The 18610-nt window shown below is 42.4% G+C and overlaps 1 protein-coding gene across 2 annotated transcripts in view; it reads left to right on the plus strand.

The window, feature by feature from the left end:
- DRP2 (dystrophin related protein 2) overlaps positions 1-18610 on the plus strand; it is a 58801-nt gene that overhangs the window by 32025 nt on the left and 8166 nt on the right. For both annotated transcript variants that reach the window (XM_058291614.2, XM_058291613.1), the window contains exons 5-19: positions 1151-1271; positions 5839-6107; positions 6467-6613; positions 7072-7150; positions 8776-8836; positions 9140-9201; positions 10306-10380; positions 11725-11926; positions 12150-12235; positions 13885-14042; positions 14366-14532; positions 16039-16150; positions 17426-17562; positions 17886-17951; positions 18194-18259. In XM_058291614.2, the coding sequence (XP_058147597.1) occupies positions 1151-1271; positions 5839-6107; positions 6467-6613; positions 7072-7150; positions 8776-8836; positions 9140-9201; positions 10306-10380; positions 11725-11926; positions 12150-12235; positions 13885-14042; positions 14366-14532; positions 16039-16150; positions 17426-17562; positions 17886-17951; positions 18194-18259 (1808 nt within the window). The remainder of the gene's footprint in view (positions 1-1150; positions 1272-5838; positions 6108-6466; positions 6614-7071; positions 7151-8775; positions 8837-9139; positions 9202-10305; positions 10381-11724; positions 11927-12149; positions 12236-13884; positions 14043-14365; positions 14533-16038; positions 16151-17425; positions 17563-17885; positions 17952-18193; positions 18260-18610) is intronic.

Here is an 18610-nt window from a genome sequence, read left to right on the forward strand (position 1 = left end):
GTTCACATCATGGCCCATACTCTCCTCCATTCCATCCGGTGGGCCCTGTGAGGATTTACAATGTCCGGTGATTACCTCTGAAGCACCATCCAGGGCAGCTCCATGTCCCAAAGACGCCTCCACCTCTCATCTCTTCCTGCCTTTCCCCATACCCATCGTCCACCATGTCCACTTTTCCCAATCCAATGCCACCTCTTCTATGTGGACATTGGATTGGTTGTGTCCATTGCACCTCTATGTCAAGAGGAGGCTCAGATTCCACATGGATGCTGGATGCAATCCTCCCATTTTCAGTTGTAATCACTCTAGGCTCCATGGTGTGGTGGTTGTCCTTCTTCAACTCCATCTTAGCTGAGTGTGGTAAGTCCAATAGATCAGATTGTAGGTGCTGGAGTCTGTTGAGGCTCAGGACCTGGCTATCACATTGTCAGTCCAGAGATTCAAATCCCCTAAATATATCTTAAACCCCAACATTAACTGCACCTCCAGCACATTAGCATGAAAGTCTTATGAAGGGAGATCCCATCTGAGTCCAGATTCATCACACATAAACACCATTTCCAAAGAGAGGCCATCTGCCCTGGTAGTTAACCCCATCGGCCATGACCATAACTCCCATGGGTCTCTTTAGCCCTCAAAGGAACCAATATCTGGGGGTTGTATCTGCTTTATCTGTCTCTCTGACTCTGCTCAGTTGTGCATGAGGGCAATCCTTCTGCCAGCCTCCAGACTCTTTTTTAGAAACTCGTAGCCATATAAACTCATTTCTCCTTTTCATTTCCCCCTTACTTTAGGTCAAACAGCATTCACTCAGATTTTTTTATGTCTCCAAGCCCCTTACAGGGGACTTTCTGAGTCCTCCAAAGAAGCAAGTTTCCCAGCCCAAGATCCCCACACTTTGCTATACTCTGTGGCATAGACAGATCCTTCTCCTACTAAATAGATGTTCCAGTGTCAGAAGTTAATTTTCCCGCCTGCAGGAAGGACTGCAGCTCTTTTTTTTTCCCTGGGAAGCCTAAAGATAATGAACATATGATTGTGCCAAAGAGCTACATCACACTGAAGAGAAGAAAGGTGGTTAATTGCAGGGTAGAATTTAGAGTTTGAAAAGACCAATCTCTGCTGTTGACCACATTGCTAAATTTTGCAGGCCTTTATGGAAGAAGTCAAGTCTCGGGGCCCTTATATTTACTCTGTGCTGGAGTCAGCTCAGGCCTTCCTGTCCCAGCACCCATTTGAGGAATTAGAAGAACACTGTTCTGAGAACAAAGGTGGGTGATCTTCCTCTGTTTCCCCTTCTTCTTTATCTATGTAGGCTAAACACCTCCTGCCTTCACCAAATTCTTTTCCTTAGCTGTTATCTAGGAGGGTAGAACAACAATAATAATGCAAAGAAAAGCAAAGAGAACAGAGTCTGTTATGGGGTGATCAGAATGTGGTCCAAAGCTGTATATGGTTTTCTAGAGCATCAGGTGTGGCTTTAAAAAATAATTTATTGAAGAATATCACTCATACATAAACATCCATAAACAATAAGTGTATAATGATAGTTATGAATTTACAAAACAAACATATAACATCATACAGGACTCTCATAACTCACCCTACCACCAATAACTTGCGTTGTTGTTAAACCTTTTTAACTAATAATTAAAGAGCGTTATCAAAATAACACTACTAACCAAAGTATTTTTCCTCAAACCAACCCTATTATTATTATCTTTATATCATTTATATATGAGCATACTGAAATAATGAAGTGTATAGTAAAAGTTGTGAACTTTCAAAGCAAACACGCATAACATCATAAAGGGGTCCCATACATCAACCCTCCACTAACACCTTGCAGTGTCGTGAGATGTTTGTTATGAATTATGAAAGAATATTATCAAAATCTTACTTCTAATCATAGTCCTTATCTTACACTTGGTGTGTTTTCCCACAACCCACCCTATTATTATTTTTTAAATATATTTTTTATGATAGAAGTTGAAAACTTATAAAACAATCATGCACATGTGCAGAATTCCCAAACAACACCCCTCCATCAACACACCATACTGTGGTGAAATATTTGCTACAGATAAAATAATATCATCTGATTGTCACCATGTCGATAGTGTACATTTGGCACACATTTTCCATACTGCCTCATTATCAACAAAGTACATCTTTGGCATAGATGCAAGAATATTATATTATTACTGCTAACCACAGTCCATAGGTCACTCCAGCTGTATTTTTCCCATGCTTCTCCACATTCCAACACCCTGCAGTAGTCATATACAATTGCTCTAGCTCACAAAGGACACTCTTGCATCTGTAACATTAACCACATTTCTTATCCACCTCTTGGTTTACTGTGCTATTCAGTTCCTGGATTATTCTCTAGCATTCTGTCAATTGGCATTTACATCCCTAGACTACCATTTTCAGCACATCCCCATTTATAAACTAATTGTTACTCACTATGTGTTACTATCCACTCTGTACATTTTCACACTTTTACAGTAAAGCTAATTAAAACTTCTACATACATTAAACATCAGTAGTCCATCTTAGTCCTCCTCTTATCTCCTTTAAGAATCCACCACCTACCACCAGGTTTTGAAGGTATTTTCCTACAATTTCTTCTATAAGTTTTATGGTTTTTGCTTTTATTTTTAGGTTTTTAATCCATTTTGAGTTGATTTTTAGATAAGGTGTGAGATAGGGGTCCTCTTTCCTTCTTTCAGCTATGGATATTCAGTTCTTTCAGCACCATTTGTTGAAAGTGGTCTGTTCTGCCTGAGCTGTGTGAGTTTGACAGGCTAGTCAAAAATCACTTGACCATACCTATGAGGATGTGTTTCTGAACCATAAATTTGATTCCATTGGTCTGTTTGTCTGTTATACCAGTACCATGCTGTTTTTTACCACTATAGCTAGGTAATATGATTTAAAGTATGGGGATGAGGGTTTGCTTTTCCTTTTTATGATGTGTCTGGCTATTCAGGACCCCTTATCTTTCCAAATAAATTTGGTGATCATGTTTTCTATTTTTTTTTAATGCTTGTAGAATTTTTATTGTAACTGCATTGAATCTGTATATCAATTGGAGTAGAACTGACATCTTAATGATAGCCTTCCAATCCGTGGGCATGGAATGTTCTTCCAGTTATTTAGGCCTTTTTTAATTTATTTTATCATTGAGTTGTAGTATTCTGAATACAAGTGCTTTACATCATTCGTTAAGTTTATTCCTGATTATTTGTGTTTTATCTGTCATATTTTATTTTCACCACTCTTTTGATACGTTTAGGTACGTTTATTGATATAATCTTCATTTCTAGACACTCCCCCAGGCCCCTCTCTCCTGTCTTTTCTTTTCAGGCTCTAGAACACTCTTTAGTATTGCCTGAAAATCTGGTCTCTTGCTTAGAAATTCTCTGTTTCTGTTTATCTGTGAATATTCTAATCTCGCCCTCATTTTTGAAAGACAGTCTTGCTGGATTTAAGATTCTTGGCTGGAAGTTTTTCTCTTGTAGTATCTTAAATATATCGTATCAGTGTCTTCTTTCCTCCATGGTTTCTGGTGACAAATCAGCACTTAATTTTATTGGGTATCCTTTATATGTTATGCATTGCTTTACTCTTGCTGTTCTCAGAATTCTCTCTTTGTCTTTGTCTTTTGACATTCTGATGAAAATGTGTCTTGGAGTTCATTTATTGAATTTTTTCAGATGGGAGAGTACGTTGTGCTTCTTGGACATGGATATCTATATCCTTCAATAGGGTTGGGAAATTTTCTACCATTATTTCTTCAAATATTCCTTATGCCCCTTTTCCCTTCTTTTCTCCTTCTGGGACACTATGACACGTATGTCTGCATGCCTTTTGCTGTCATTTAGTTCCCTGAACTTTGTTCATTTTTTTCCATTCTTTTCTTCATCTGTTCTTTTGTGTATTCACTTTCAGAGGCCATTTCTTCAAGCTCACCAATCCTTTCTTCTGCCTCCTCAAACCTGCTATTATATGGTTCCATTGTTTTTTAAATTTCATTTATTACACCTTTCATTCCCATAAGTCTGCTATTTGTCTATGTATGCTTTCAAATTCTTCTTTGTGCTTATCCAGTGTCTTCTTAATATCCTTAATCTCTTTAGCCATCTCACTGAATTCATTAACTCTGTGCCAGATGCGGAGTTAAGATGGCAGCTCCCAGCCTCTTTCTGACTTGGACAGACTCAAACTTCAGCTGTTCTCAGGGTTATAGTTCAGCTTGCTGAATTTAATCATCAGTAGCTGAAGTTGGTGTTCAACCATCTCTTCCTCTCCCATTTTTGGGAAGTGGAACTTGCAATTCCAGCCGCAGAACAGCTCCCCAGGTGGAGTGCTCTACTTATGAGTCTTCTCTACAGATGGGCAGCCTCCTCCTCCCACTCCTTCAAGGCTGTTGCAGGATGCTCTTCTGGTCTCCTGGGGCCCCCAAACATGTGCTTCAGCTAGCTCCAGAGAGTTCTGGGTGTTTGCTAACTGCCCTGTAGCAGAAGCTGACTCCAGGAGCTTCTTACTCCACTGTTATCTTGCTGGTTGTCTCCCCATGTGTGGCTTTTTAATCAGACATGAAAAAAAAAATGACTCAAATGAATTGAACTGATTCAGGGACTAAAAGCAATAGAATGCCCTTGAAGAGACATAACTGTATTACTGAGTCTAAAAATTTGAACAATGACATTTAAGAGGGAAATTGGTTATGCCTCTTTGACACTGAGCCTGGTGACTTCTGGCTGGTCCCTTGGTACACTGGGCCAACTCTTCATCTAGATTCAAAGGCAGCAGGATGGGATTCATGGGAATTAGGTCTGAGTGGTGCAGCAAGGCCTTTTCCCCAGGAAAGGTGGTCAAGCTTCTGAGACAATCTACGAATAGCCAAGAAAGACCCTTCATTAATGGAGCCCTTTGTCAATGCTGTTTACTCTCACAGTTTCCTTCTAGCTCCTCATTAAGAGGGCTAGGATTTAATTTGCTGCCAATGAATCCCAGATAGGACATGGCCAATACAAGTGAGCCTGGGGCTTTAGGACTTTGCACCTCCTTCTGAGGGAGGAAGAGGAAACCTACAAATTAGGTTAGTTGGAAAAGTTGAGCAAGTTATACTAACCTCTCCTGGACTGGGCCTTTATAGAATGCCTCCCTTCTCTGGATCAAAGTGGGTAGCAGACATTTTGTACAATCACGTTCCAGGGTCACATGACGATGACTTTGCATGATTCACCTCCCAACACCCCTTAAAATATGTGGCTCACTGTTTATCATGCCCATTTTTAAAAGATGCACACATATAAATAAATAAAAGTAAAACTGGAGAATTCTGAATAGATCAGCAGATTATGTCAATGTCAATATCCTTGTTGTGATATGGTACTATAATTTTGCAAGATGTTACCATTTTGGGAAGCCAGGTAAAGATATATGGCATCTATTTTATTTTGTAATTTTATTTTATTATTTTCATTTTATTTTTATGAGGTGCTGGGGATTGAACCCTGGATTTTGTACATGGGAAGCAGGCACTCAGCCACTGAGCTACACCCACTCTCCATCTATTTTATTTCTTAAAAGCGAATGTGAATCTACAGTTATCTCAAAATAAAAGTTTAATTAAAGAATCTAAATATGTAAAAGGGGTTCAAACATGGAAAATGTGTATTTGTGTATGGACACTCACACACACACATGCACACACACACACACACACATATTTTACAAAGAGTTGTCTTTGTCTCTATCTTTCCCTGGCCCCATGGTCTACCTCCTTCTGGTTAGGCTGACTTGGTGACCTGACTCCCGTTGTAGATACCTCCCCCCGACAACGGATTCAGAATCTTAGCCGCTTTGTGTGGAAGCAGGCAACAGTGGCCAGCGAACTATGGGAGAAGCTGACAGCCCGTTGTGTAGACCAACACCGCCACATCGAGCGCACACTGGAGCAGCTGTTGGAGATCCGAGGGGCAATGGAGGAATTAAGCACTACGCTGACCCAGGCTGATGGAGTCCGAGCCACTTGGGAACCCATTGGAGATCTCTTCATTGATTCACTCCCAGAGCACATCCAGGCTATTAAGGTATGCAGGTCCCCCTCACCTGGCTCCTGTCTACCCTGAGACCTGACACTGTTCCTGCCGTTGAGTGTCCAGTGTTGGTCTGGACAACAACTGGGCCTCCCTCAGTTTATGCTGCTGGATTTGGGTGCTGGACTGTTCTAAAGTATTTTCTTTCCCTGGTGTTTTCTGGAAGGAGGAGAGGAAGAGGGTAGACAGTGGCTACCCACATCTTACTCTGGTTGACCTAATAAGCAAGTGCCTAGGTTGTGTTGTAGACACAAAACTTCTGGGTGAGGAGGGAGAAGTCAGGTAGTCAGGTGAATGACTAATGGTTCCTCTTTCCCACTCTGTCTGATTGGGTCTTGGATCCTGGATTACAGCTATTCAAAGAAGAATTCTCCCCTATGAAACATGGAGTGAAATTGGTGAATGATCTGGCCCACCAACTTGCCATTTCTGATGTGCACTTGTCGATGGAGAATTCCCAGGCTCTGGAGCAGATCAATATTTGGTGGAAACAGCTACAGGTAGAAGAGCAGCCTGGAGTGACAGATGGGGAAGAGCCTCAGTTTAACTAGGCTTGGGGTGGAGGGTGACAGGAAGCTTCTTTAGGCCCAAAGTAAATGAAATGGGACCTACATGGGAAAAGGATAGTTAGAGAATTTGAAACAGAGGAATTAAGACTCTCAACCTTCAAGCTACAGGGATTGATTGAAATGAGAAAATGAGAGGGGTCTGCCTAAATTTGGGAACTTGGGGTAGACAGGGACAAATGAAGAGTGACTATGGCCTAGAGTTATGGATGCTTTTCTATGGCCCCTGGGAGTGCCTTGGAGGGGCAGGAGTTGGGTGCTGGTGGGAGGAGCTGGAACTGGTAAAAAGCCAACCTATGAGGGAGTTCATAAAAAGACATGGAGGTGCCTGGAAATCCCACACTAAATACCTGGAATGAATCCACTTAACCTCTTACTTGTTCTTTCCATAGGTGTCCGTTAGCGAGAGGCTTAAGCAGCTCCAGGATGCCCACCGGGACTTTGGGCCAGGGTCACAGCACTTCCTCTCCTGTATGTGAGCCAAATTGGACTTTGCTTAATAGAACCTCAACCACCTTCCAAAAGAGCCTACTCTTGTCCTTTGGGGACCTGGTGGAAGTCCAGTATACTTTGGTATCCAAGAAGCAGTAAGGATTAAAGCAGTGTAGTATGGTGATTAAGAGAACAGGCTCTCAAATCAGCTAGACCTAGGTCGGAGTCACAGTTCCTCCATCTAAGAGCTGTGCAAGCTTGGAAAAGTGGCTTAGCCTTTCCAAACCTCAGTTTTCCTAGCTATGAAAAGGATAAAATATTACCTAGATCATAGAGTTATGAGAATTAAATTACTTTATTTGTTCAACAATATTTATTGAGGGCCTACTATGGACCAGGATTGTTCTAGGCTTTGGGGCTACATCGATGTAATACCTTCTAGTGGGGGAATCCAGACAATAAACAAATAAGTAAAATATGTAATGTCAATTGGTGACAAGGGTTATGGGAATAATTAAAGCCGGGAAAGTATGGAAAGGGAGTGCTGGGCTTAAGGAGGGAGGCATTACAATTTTGAATAGGGTGGTCAGGAAAGGCCTTACAGGGAGGGTGGCAATTGAACAGAAGCCTAAAGAAGGTAAAGGAATGAGGCACAAGGATATCTGAGGGAAGAGCATACCAAGCAGAAGATATAGCAGCTTCCAAGATCTTAAGGCAAGGGCATGCCTGAGGAACAGCAAGGAGGCTGGCATGAAAGTGAGAAAGTAGGGGAGGGGTCAGAAGAGAAGGCCAGAGTATGGAGGGTCTTGTAGGCTATGGTAAGAACTTCAGATTTTATTTTGAATGGAATGGAGAACATTTTGAGTGGTGTGAGCAAAGGGATGACATGATCTAACTTATGTTAACAGAGTCAGGGTGTGGAGAATAGACTGTCAAAGGCAACAGTGGAAGCAGAGAACCCTGCTAGGCATATTGCGGTAACCCAGGTGAGGGATTATGGTGACTCAGACCAGGGTAGTAGCAGTGCAGATGGTAAGAATATATAATTATGGAGATTACGTATGCACACCAAGCATTTATCATAGTCTCTAGCACATATTAGGAGCTCCATAATTGTTGTGATTATTGTTACTAGAACATCCAGAAGATAGACTTGGGGCAGAGGGAGGCATGCTTTTCCAAAGTTCCTCACCAAAGAGAGAAGTGGGCAGGACCTTCCCCCATTGTCCCACAGGACTGAGAATCTCAACTTTCTGTGATAAGGACTTTGAACCCCATGAGTAAAGTAGGGTCCACTTCACATGCACAGTTGCACCCCAGCTGTCTGCAGCTGAATGGGAAGAAGTAGCAACCTGCTCAGGGGGGGTATTATCAGGGTGGCCAAGGCCAAGTATTTCTGTTCATGCCCTTGCCATGTCTCTGCTCTGTTAGGGTATCAATGGCAAACTCTTCTCCTTCCCTTGCTCTAACAAAAGGGAGAGAAATTTGTTCGCTTGGAGTTGGGTTTTTTGCCTTCCCTCAAGGGCCATGAAGAGCTGGCAATGAAAGTCAAGCACCCTTTTGGGTGTGACCACCTCTTAGGGAAGATAGAGCAGGGTAATGGCCAGAGGGTCTGAAGAGCATTCATGGCTAACTTTCTTTTTCTTTCTCTTCTCTTTTACCAGCCTCTGTCCAGGTGCCCTGGGAAAGAGCAATTTCACCCAATAAAGTTCCCTACTACATCAAGTGAGTGACCATTTGTTTCAGAAGTGGGTCAGTCATCTGCCCACCCTCTCTCATACCTTTTTTATACCTGTCCGTGTCACTCCTTGTCTGTGAGAATTTCTCCATCCAGTCCAGTTTTTCCCCTACTCATCTCAAGAGCTCAAGATTCTACCTGGGTATAAAGGTGAATCCCTTGTCTTTGGGATCTTCAGGGTTCACCCTTGGATCCTGCAGCTTCTTACATTCAACTTAGCACAGAGTGGTGCACTTGTGTGTTGGGGGGTGGTGGTGTGGACTCTAGTGCTACTGATATTTTGTTTGTAGCCACCAGGCTCAGACCACATGCTGGGACCATCCCAAGATGACTGAATTATACCAAACTCTAGGTAAGAATGTGGGACTTGTGAATAGGTTGGGAATATATACAACTGCCTTTATCCTATAAGACTAGAGGGAATCCCCTTCAATAAGCATGTGGGGGTGGAAGCGAGTACCTTGTCCGTTCTCCAACAGCCTTCCTTCCTTCCCCTCTGCGTCTCCCTCAAGTGGAGGTTCTACATTTCACCCTGGACCATTTTATCATTACATTAGGAAATAATGTTTATAGATATGAAGTCTGGTCTGCTTTGAAAAATACCGTTAAGGTTGTGATGTGACTCTTATGTGCCTTATCTCTAGCTATTAAGAGAGACTCACCATTATGTTGCAAATTTTATCCATGTTGATGCATTCATTTTTAATGTTGTAGAGTGTTCTATTTTATATACTGCAGTTTATGTATCATTCTACTGTTGATGGATGTTTGGGTTGTTTCTAGTTTGGGGTAATAAGAACGATGTTGCTGTGAAGTTTTATGCATGTCTCCTGTGTGCAAGAATTCATGTATGCAAGAATTTTTTCAGAGCATGTTTTATTTTTCAGTCTATGGATCATAAAATCATTTTAGTATTACTATGCCATGGCAAGCATTCAAAAAATTAAAATAGGCTAGGAAATACCAAAAGTGCCGCAGATCCTTTGCAAGAGTCATATTTGATATTAAGATTATGGTTTCTTACCTTATCAAATCTAGAAAGCTATATTGTTTCCTGAAATATTTGTTTTACTTGTGTGTGTGTATGTGTTTACTGAGTCATGATGTAAAATGTATTTCTTACTATGAGTCTTGGTAAAAAAAATGCTTGAAAAGCAACTGTTCTGGGATATATAGCTAACTAGGTTGTTGGTACATGAATGTTCAATTTCACTAGGTAATAATAAGTTGTTTTCCAAAGTGATTGCATCAGTTTACAATTCCACCAGCAGTTCTTTGATCCACCAAGAGTGGATCAATGGATCCACCAAGAGTGGATCAATGGATCCACCAAGAGTGGATCAATGGATCCACATCCTTGCTGATACTTGCTATTATGGCGGGTGTGAAATGGTATCCTGTTGTAGTTTTAATTTGAATTTCCTGATCTGATTGGGTCTCTTTCCATTCTTTGCAGCTGATCTGAACAACATTAAGTTCTCAGCTTATCGCACTGCCATGAAGCTTCGTAGAGTACAGAAGGCACTGCGCTGTATGTCTCCCACTGCACTTCCCTTATGACTTTCACCCCACTCCTACTATTCTTAATGCTGTTCTTCACTTTCAACCCACCTTGGCCAGGGTTGTGGATTGGCTTGGCAGGAAATCTTCAAAGTCTGGGATATGTTGACTGTGGACACCTGCTATTTCCAGGGCCTTTCTACTCTACCAAAATCTCAGAAGAGTTCCAAAACTAACCCCCAAACTCTCCTCTTCCCTGTTCCCTTTTCCCTGCCCAACATGGATAATCAAGCAACTTCTTTGTGGCAGGGATTATTTCAACCCATGGTTTGGAGCCACCAGGGACTTGTGTTCTCTTGCCATCTTGAGGTTATTGGGTGTTGCAGCAGAATTGTTGAAGCAAATGCCAGTGGTTAGGGGACAAGATGGCTGCACATATAATGTGGCTTCTGACCTTTTACAGGACCACTGTCTATTCAAGCTTTCTGGCCCAGGCATGTCTGACTGGGCTGATTCCAGCATTGGATGTCATTAAAAAGTCCTTCTAAGATATATCACATTAACCCAGCCATACCTGATCATTCATAACCAGTGTCTAGGTTCTTAAAACAAAGTTCAGGGAAACGGACTTTGGCCCAGTGGTTAGGGCGTCCGTCTACCATATGGGAGGTCCGCAGTTCAAACCCTGGGCCTCCTTGACCCGTGTGGAGCTGGCCATGCGCAGTGCTGATGCGCGCAAGGAGTGCCGTGCCATGCAAGGGTGTCCCCCGCGTGGGGGAGCCCCACGCGCAAGGAGTGCGCCTTTGAGGAAAGCCGCCCAGCCTGAAAAGAAAGAGCAGCCTGCCCAGGAATGGCGCCGCCCACACTTCCCGTGCCGCTGACGACAACAGAAGCAGACAAAGAAACAAGACACAGCAAATAGACACCAAGAACAGACAACCAGGGGAGGGGGGGGAATTAAATAAATAAATAAATCTTTAAAAAAAAAAGAAAAAAAAGAAAACCATTAAAAAAAAAACAAAGTTCAAAGATAAGCTTATCTGTAGCTGAGACATGTGTTAAGGACAGAGAAACTTAACATGGGATTTAATCACTTGGGAGTTAATACAACATAGGAGGTGAGGGAAGTCACATCCCACCACCTTCTTGAAACTAACATCAAATACAGAAATATATGCATATAGACACATCTAGGGCTATTCTGTGGGATCTTTATGTGCCTTCTGCCTCCTTGGGGTAAGGGTCTTGGCAAAGGACAAGATTGTTGGTCTGGAGATTGAGTGAAATTTGATGACATTGATGGCCCTAACTCCTTGTCTAATCCCTGGAGTTATACTTTTGCCTTTGATTTTTCCCTCTCCCTTTTCTTTCCCAGTGGACCTGGTAACTTTAACCACAGCACTGGAGATATTCAATGAGCATGATCTGCAGGCCAGTGAGCATGTGATGGATGTGGTGGAGATTATTCATTGCCTGACTGCCTTATATGAACGTCTGGAGGAGGAAAGAGGCATCTTAGTCAATGTGCCACTCTGTGTGGACATGAGCCTTAACTGGCTCCTTAATGTTTTTGATAGGTAAGATCTTTCAGCCCTGGCTACCATGAGAATGGAATTTAATGGGATATCCTGGAGTGGGAAAGGTGGGAGGGGGTTGCTTTCATGGTGGACCTGGACCCAGCTCAGCCTCGGGCATGGTTGGCACAGAGCGCTGCTGGGATCAATTCTGTGAAGAAAAAGACTGCTAAGATGTTAACCCTTTACATATATTCATATTCTCAGTCTCTTCTTTTAAACCTAGTGGTCGCAGTGGAAAGATGAGAGCATTGTCCTTTAAGACTGGCATTGCATGTCTGTGTGGCACAGAAGTGAAGGAAAAACTTCAGTGTGAGTACAATTCCAAAGTCTGGAGTAGAACTGGGTGGAGGGGAAGGTGCTGTGGGGAAGAGGAAGGGTGTAAGATAAGCAGAAGGTAGGTCCTATGTCACAGCTGAGGGCTGCTCAGGCTCTCTTGTGATGCTTTCCTGTTCAAGGCTATTCAAGGCAGCCAAAGGCCAAAGTAGGCCTAAGGCCTGTTATTCCCAGTGTCACTCCAGGGGGTTTGGTTTCTTCCGATCTGATGTAAGTGCTTAGTCAGGATCTGAGTTGGCTTCTTGGGATACCTGGAACCCTAACTTTCTAGTTTTACTTCTCCCTAGCCTATCAAATTAGCGCTATCCCAGAATGAAACTGAAGCCATATCACACAATCTACTAAAGACCTCCCATATGAATATATGGTCAGGGTGCAATAATCTCTATTATCTGGGAAGTGGATTGTATGTAATTATGCAGTCTTTAACCTCTCTTGTTTATTGTACCTTTGCTTTCCTCCACATCCTCCATCTTTTGTACAGCATTTTGTACTTTACTTCATTGTCATTACTTGTTGAGTACCTAATGTTTTGACCACTTGCTAAATGTGACAAATATTAAGTTAAATTAAACATAGCTCTTGACTTGTTTCCAGTCCAGAGGAAGAGGCAGAAGTACACAGAAAACATTTAAAAGTTAAAATAGTTGAAATGGCAAAGGATAGCTGTTGTATAAGTTCAGAGAAGACAGATGACAGTGGTCTGGGAAAACTTTACAGGGTAGGCACATTTTCAAAACATGTTCATAGCTAAAATATCATTCATTTCTCCCACCACTCCACTGAGATGACAGTAATTATTTATCCTCAATTTATGAGTAAGGAAACTGCAATATAGAGAGGTTCATGACTTATCCTAGTCTCTACAAGCTAGTTAATAATGGATGCAGAACTAAAATCCAGGCTTTCTGCCTTCTACTTGTGTTTATTTTTCTAAATTTTGGTGATGCATAAAGCAGATAGGCAATAACCCTTGAAGGCAGAGTTTTTAAGGAGGGGAGTAGGTTTGGGGAGTTTCCAGAACAGCAGATATAACCCATATTCAAATATAAGTACCATAGTCTATTCCACAATCACTTAGATCACTTAGAGATCATTTTTAGTTGATCGAACACTTTGAATCATCTCCTCTTTGGGCATTATCCATGGCAGTGTTTCCTTCCATTTGTGTGGATAATTGAAAAGTGACTGCAGTATCAGGCTACATAAGCTATATGAACAGGAGGGGTTATGGCAGACTGACTATGACTCATGTTAAGGTGCCCCTGAATCCCACACCCCCTCATCCTGCTTCCTAAGGAATCTGTTTTCCCAGAAGTGTCCTAACTGTTTCTGGCACTGCTGTCACACACAGCTCTCTCTATCTTCATTTCTCCCACTCTTTTTTCCTCTCTCTCCTTCTCTTCCTGAGGCTCTCAGACTTTTCCTCCCTGAACTCAGAAAAATGCTCTTTTTAGAACTCCTGGGCTTGTAGATGGTCAGGGATAACCTCTAGATATTCCAGTTCCACAAGTCATTAGCTAAGTCTATGCGTTCTTTCTCTCTTCCTTTTCTGCTCTTTCCTTGCACCATTCTCTGGCCATTCCTGCATTTGGGTTGGCCATTATTTATGGTGGGGCCAGCAGACCTCTTCAGCCAAGTGGCCAACTCAGGCAGCCAGTGTGACCAACGCCACCTTGGTGTCCTGCTTCATGAGGCTATTCAGGTGCCCCGTCAGCTGGGGGAAGTGGCAGCCTTTGGGGGCAGCAATGTGGAGCCCAGTGTTCGTAGTTGCTTCCGTTTTGTGAGTATGGGACAAGGAAGGGAGGGAGGGAGGAAAGGGGAGAGGAAGGGGGAGGGGGGTCAGAGCTAAGCTTTTGATCTGAAGTACTCAGATGTAAGGAAGTTTTTTGTGATGGGAAACAGGGCAGAGGGCACTCTGGGATCTTAGAGCCAGAGTCCTGTTGGGGAGGGTGCCACCTCAACTGGGACAAGGCAGAAGGTAGAACCTTCTGGAGAATAGGCTGACCAGGCCATGTTGGCTCCCCCTCACCTCTGAGGGCTTATATTCTAGGGATGAGACACTTCTGGCCTCAGTCATTGCCATTTAGCTTCTTGTTCCCCTAGAGCACTGGAAAGCCAGTCATCGAAGCTTCCCAGTTCCTGGAATGGGTCAACTTGGAGCCCCAGTCCATGGTGTGGCTGGCTGTTCTGCATCGGGTCACCATTGCTGAACAAGTGAAGCATCAGACCAAATGCTCTATCTGTAGGCAGTGCCCCATCAAAGGCTTCAGGTAGGGAAAATAATACCTACTAGAATGATAATAATGATAAATATTCCATGTTACACACAAATTATATTATATAAAACAATGTATTACATAACTACTATAAAATTACAGTTATTTTTTAAGTATTTTATATACTGTAATCCTTTATATTTGCAGCATGTTTAACTTCTTTAAAAATTGGCAATTACGAAATATTTTATTTTGTTTTAGTTGTATTATGAAGTATACCAGACTTAAAAAACAAACAAACATAGAAATGTACCGAATAGTGTGGCAGCAAATGTTTAACAACTGGCTTTCCAGAAACAAAAAAGGAAACCTGATTTGTGGCATTTGCTAATTTCTATGTTATAAATACTCCCAGCATAGTTGATGTCAGGCTACCGACATTAAGTCACTGAACACAGAACTGGGAAGAGATGCACAGTAGCAAACCATTGATAGTTTTTCCACCATGCAGATACAATAGACCATAAATAACCTTGGATAATAGCCAAATAATTAGGAAGTAGTGAGTTTTGAATATTTATTACCTTTGTTTTTAATATAATTTAATTGTAAGTTTATACAATTTAATTTTTAAACAATGGCCATGTTTAATACCTGGCTTGTAAAATTCCTGAAACTTTAACAAACAGTTGGCTCTCGTGAGCTGGTATGAGCTGGCTCTAGCACACCACGGGGTGTATTCACCACCAAGCTTAAGAAATAAAACATTATATTACAATGTATTTGAAACTTCCCTTTATGTATTCTCTCCTTCCCCCACAAAGGTAAGCACTATTCTGAATTTGACTTTCATCTTAAAATGCTCAACTTTTTAACTTTTTAAAGCACACTCTATTTATAACCACCCTGGTTTTATAAGATGAGCAAATAAGGCACAGATTTGGACTGTGACCTGCCCAAGTTCACACAGCTATTAGTGGTAGATCCAGGACTAGATGTTGGACCCTCTTACTCCCATAATCTAGGCATTTCACTATTCGTTGTCATTAGCTCTGGACAGTTCAGCCTGGCTCTGAAACTGGTTTGGAAGGGCTATCCTATATTCTACAATAATAAACCTTTGGAAATAACTTTTAGTCAATTTGCATAGAACCAGTAGAATAAATTGCCTTCATATTGGATGTGTAACTTCCCCAAGGTAGGTGGTGGTACTTGTGAGACTGGACCCTTTGGGGTCCATCCTTGTATAGAAAGCCATTTGATAAATGATACCTTTACCTCTGCTTCCACTCAACCCCCCCACATACACATTTTCCTTAAGAAAGTGGTGAGATAATGCTATTTTCCATACTTCCTGAAATCCAAACTTGTGCTTTCTTGAAAATATATAGTTCCTGAAATAAAGCTATTCCTCTATTTAGAACTTAGTCACTGCTGTGTATAAGAGGTTGAACAGTTTATGGCCCAATGCTTTACGCCCTTTCCAACAGGTACATATATTTGAATGATGAGGGGGAAAGGGGGAAATTCTCTTTCCTACCACTTCTCATTCTCTTCAAGGTACCGGAGTCTGAAACAATTTAATGTGGACATCTGCCAGACCTGCTTTTTGACAGGCAGGGCCAGCAAAGGCAACAAGCTGCACTATCCCATCATGGAGTATTACACCCCGGTATGGAGCTTCTGGATGGGGGTGGGGGGGAGGGATGGAGAGCTCTCAGCTACTAGGCCCTTTATCCGTCTTGCCAAGCACTGGCTAACTGCATTCTGCTGTACTTTTGGGGGAGCATTCTAAACAGTCTTGGCGATTCACAGGTTTGGGGATTCAGGCTTCTCTGTTCTTCCCTCACTGGTGGAAGCAGAGCTTCACTGGGCCACATCAACTATAGCAGCCCAGGATGCTTTCAGCCCACTCACTATTTTACTGCAGAGAAAAGTCTCAGGAAAAATAGAGACAGTATGACAGTTCTAAGTGACCAGCCTTCTATGGCTCACTTTAGTTTTTCCTGGACAGCTTCCTGCATTGCTCCTGTACTGGGCCACCCTATCTTTACCTGATACTTTGTCATTGCTTCTATCCCTTCTAGTCAATACTAAAGTTTGTGTTCAAATTAAATACCCAGTTTATTGAAGAAGAAAAAAAGGTATGTTCCATACCTGTACTCCCAAATACCAGTTGGAAACAGTGTCCTTCATAGCCACTTGATCCCAGATTCGTCAGCATCCCTGAACTCTAAACATAGAATTACTCTTTTTCTGTGTTCAAGACCCACAGCTCTATGCTTAGCTTCCTGAGTTGACTCTGCTCCCTAAACTTCTTTATCTCTTACTGCTCCACATATTCTCCCAGGGCCCCAAGCATATCCCTAGCTCCCCCACCTCTCTCTTTCCCACCCTACATCACCATCTTTCAACCTGGATTCCACATAATCCATCTTTCCAAACTATGATCTCTTCTCCATATTATGTTGACACAAAAATATGTGTGGCCCAGTGGAATCAGGGATATTTCTCTTTATTTTTCCTTTATCATTTGAAAGAAAACTTTATAAAAGCCAAACATGGAAAATTCGCTTTAGATGGTAGACTGATCACAATTACCTGTGCTCATCCCCTACATCCTTGACATTTATATAAAAGATATGAAAAATGAATGAACAAATATATGCTCATTGCAAAAGATTTAAATCATATAGAAGTATCTAAAGTATAAAACTAAACTACACCTCTCTCCTCATCTTGGCTCCACCCTTCCAGTCCAACTTTGCAGAGGCAACCAGAGTTCACAGTCTGGCATGTATCTTTCTAGACCTTTTTCTAGGAGCAGGTGGGGTAAGCATGAATAAGAGTTGATTACCCTGTACTAGGGGAGCAGCCACACCTTCCTATCATATCTGGAAGCCTTTATGGTGAGTCTTTCTTCCCTGTCTCCCCCAACCCCCACCAGACCACATCCAGTGAGAATATGAGGGACTTTGCAACAACCTTAAAGAACAAATTCCGCTCAAAGCATTATTTCAGCAAACACCCTCAGCGAGGTTATCTGCCTGTGCAATCAGTGCTGGAGGCTGACTACAGTGAGACGTGAGTACCAGTGACTGAGCAGAGGCTGCAGGCAGCCTCACTGAGCCTGGGTATGTGCTATGAAGCAGCTGGGTGGTTCACAAGTGGGTTAGGAGAGTGTTTCAGGGAAGATCTGATTAATGATAGGACAGTTCAGCTTAGGCCTAACCAGGTATCTGGCCTGAGCAATATACTAAAATCCAGTCTATGTGTCCTGTTTCTATCAATTTTTGCCCATCTTCTTAATTTTGTGGTGGTGGTGGGATTAGGGGAGGGTGGGTGAGGAAATAGGCTGACCAGCTGCCGAGTCTTTGGTCCTCTGAATCTTTGCTGCTTTCTTCTAGGCCGGCTTCTTCCCCGATGTTACCACATGCTGACACACACTCCCGCATTGAGCATTTTGCCAGCAGGTACCACCTGGTTTGGGATTGTAGGGAGTCCAAGGGGGAAGGGGTTTTCAGTTTGGGCAGGGAGAATGGAGTCAAGGCCAGGGGAATGTGGACAGTGGGCATGTGGCCACCAGTGAGGCCCAACACTTAGGGATGGTGGGAAAGCCCTCAAAACTGATTATCCTATTGTGGGATTAGAGTCATCAAGATGAAAGCAGGCCCCACACCCTGTTTTTCCTCCTATTCCTATTCTTTCTTCCCAGGCTTGCTGAGATGGAAAATCAAAATTGTTCCTTTTTTAATGACAGCCTGTCTCCAGATGATAGCATGTGAGTTCCCACAGCCACTTATTTCTCCAGGAATAGCATTTCTTGGGATCCTTCTGCCATTGTTTGGGAAGAGTATGTCCTCAAGGGGAGGGGAAGTATGATGGTTAGTGCCCTTGAATCCCTAAGGAAGGAAGGTTTCCTTCTGGGAACAGTGTTTAGTAAGAGAAGCAATCTGTCTTCTATCAGCTGAGCTGGGAAATGAATGATGCACTATCTCCCTGCCATCTGCCCAGATCCCTTCTTGTTGCAAGATCCCATTCTTCTATGTCAAACTTTAAGGGAAGAAGAATATGCCCTCATCTAAAATTGCAGAAACGAGCCATGATCTTATGCTCAAGATTCCAAAAATCC

Source organism: Dasypus novemcinctus, chromosome X, assembly GCF_030445035.2.
Source record: "Dasypus novemcinctus isolate mDasNov1 chromosome X, mDasNov1.1.hap2, whole genome shotgun sequence".
Taxonomy (NCBI): domain Eukaryota; kingdom Metazoa; phylum Chordata; class Mammalia; order Cingulata; family Dasypodidae; genus Dasypus; species Dasypus novemcinctus.